The sequence below is a fragment of the Penaeus monodon genome, chromosome 22 (genome assembly GCF_015228065.2).
Source record: "Penaeus monodon isolate SGIC_2016 chromosome 22, NSTDA_Pmon_1, whole genome shotgun sequence".
Taxonomy (NCBI): domain Eukaryota; kingdom Metazoa; phylum Arthropoda; class Malacostraca; order Decapoda; family Penaeidae; genus Penaeus; species Penaeus monodon.
This window is the reverse complement of record NC_051407.1, coordinates 16625825-16626063: the sequence shown is the minus strand read 5'-3', so window position 1 is coordinate 16626063 and position 239 is coordinate 16625825. Positions and strand designations below refer to the sequence as shown.

Here is a 239-nt window from a genome sequence, read left to right as displayed (position 1 = left end):
CAGTTGGGTGCTATGTACGCGTCCAGAAAGGTATCACTTTACCTGTCTGCAATAGGGTTCCTTGTAACAATAGTAGGCGCGATATGTCTTGGTATAGCAGCTAATATGGATTGCTATGGATACGATGACTATTACTGCGATGGTCAAGCCCTGTTTCTCAATGTGTCTGGTATAACGCTCGTTGTACCAGGAGGTAAGTGTTTGGTGTTCGTTCGTGTTATTGAAGTATTGGCAGGTCG

At 44.8% G+C, this 239-nt stretch overlaps 1 protein-coding gene across 1 annotated transcript in view; it reads left to right on the top strand.

Moving 5' to 3' along the window:
* LOC119586957 overlaps window positions 1-239 on the top strand; it is a 5155-nt gene that overhangs the window by 3207 nt on the left and 1709 nt on the right. The window contains exon 2 of the mRNA XM_037935692.1: window positions 4-193. Within this exon, the coding sequence (XP_037791620.1) occupies window positions 13-193 (181 nt within the window). The 5' untranslated portion in view covers window positions 4-12. The remainder of the gene's footprint in view (window positions 1-3; window positions 194-239) is intronic.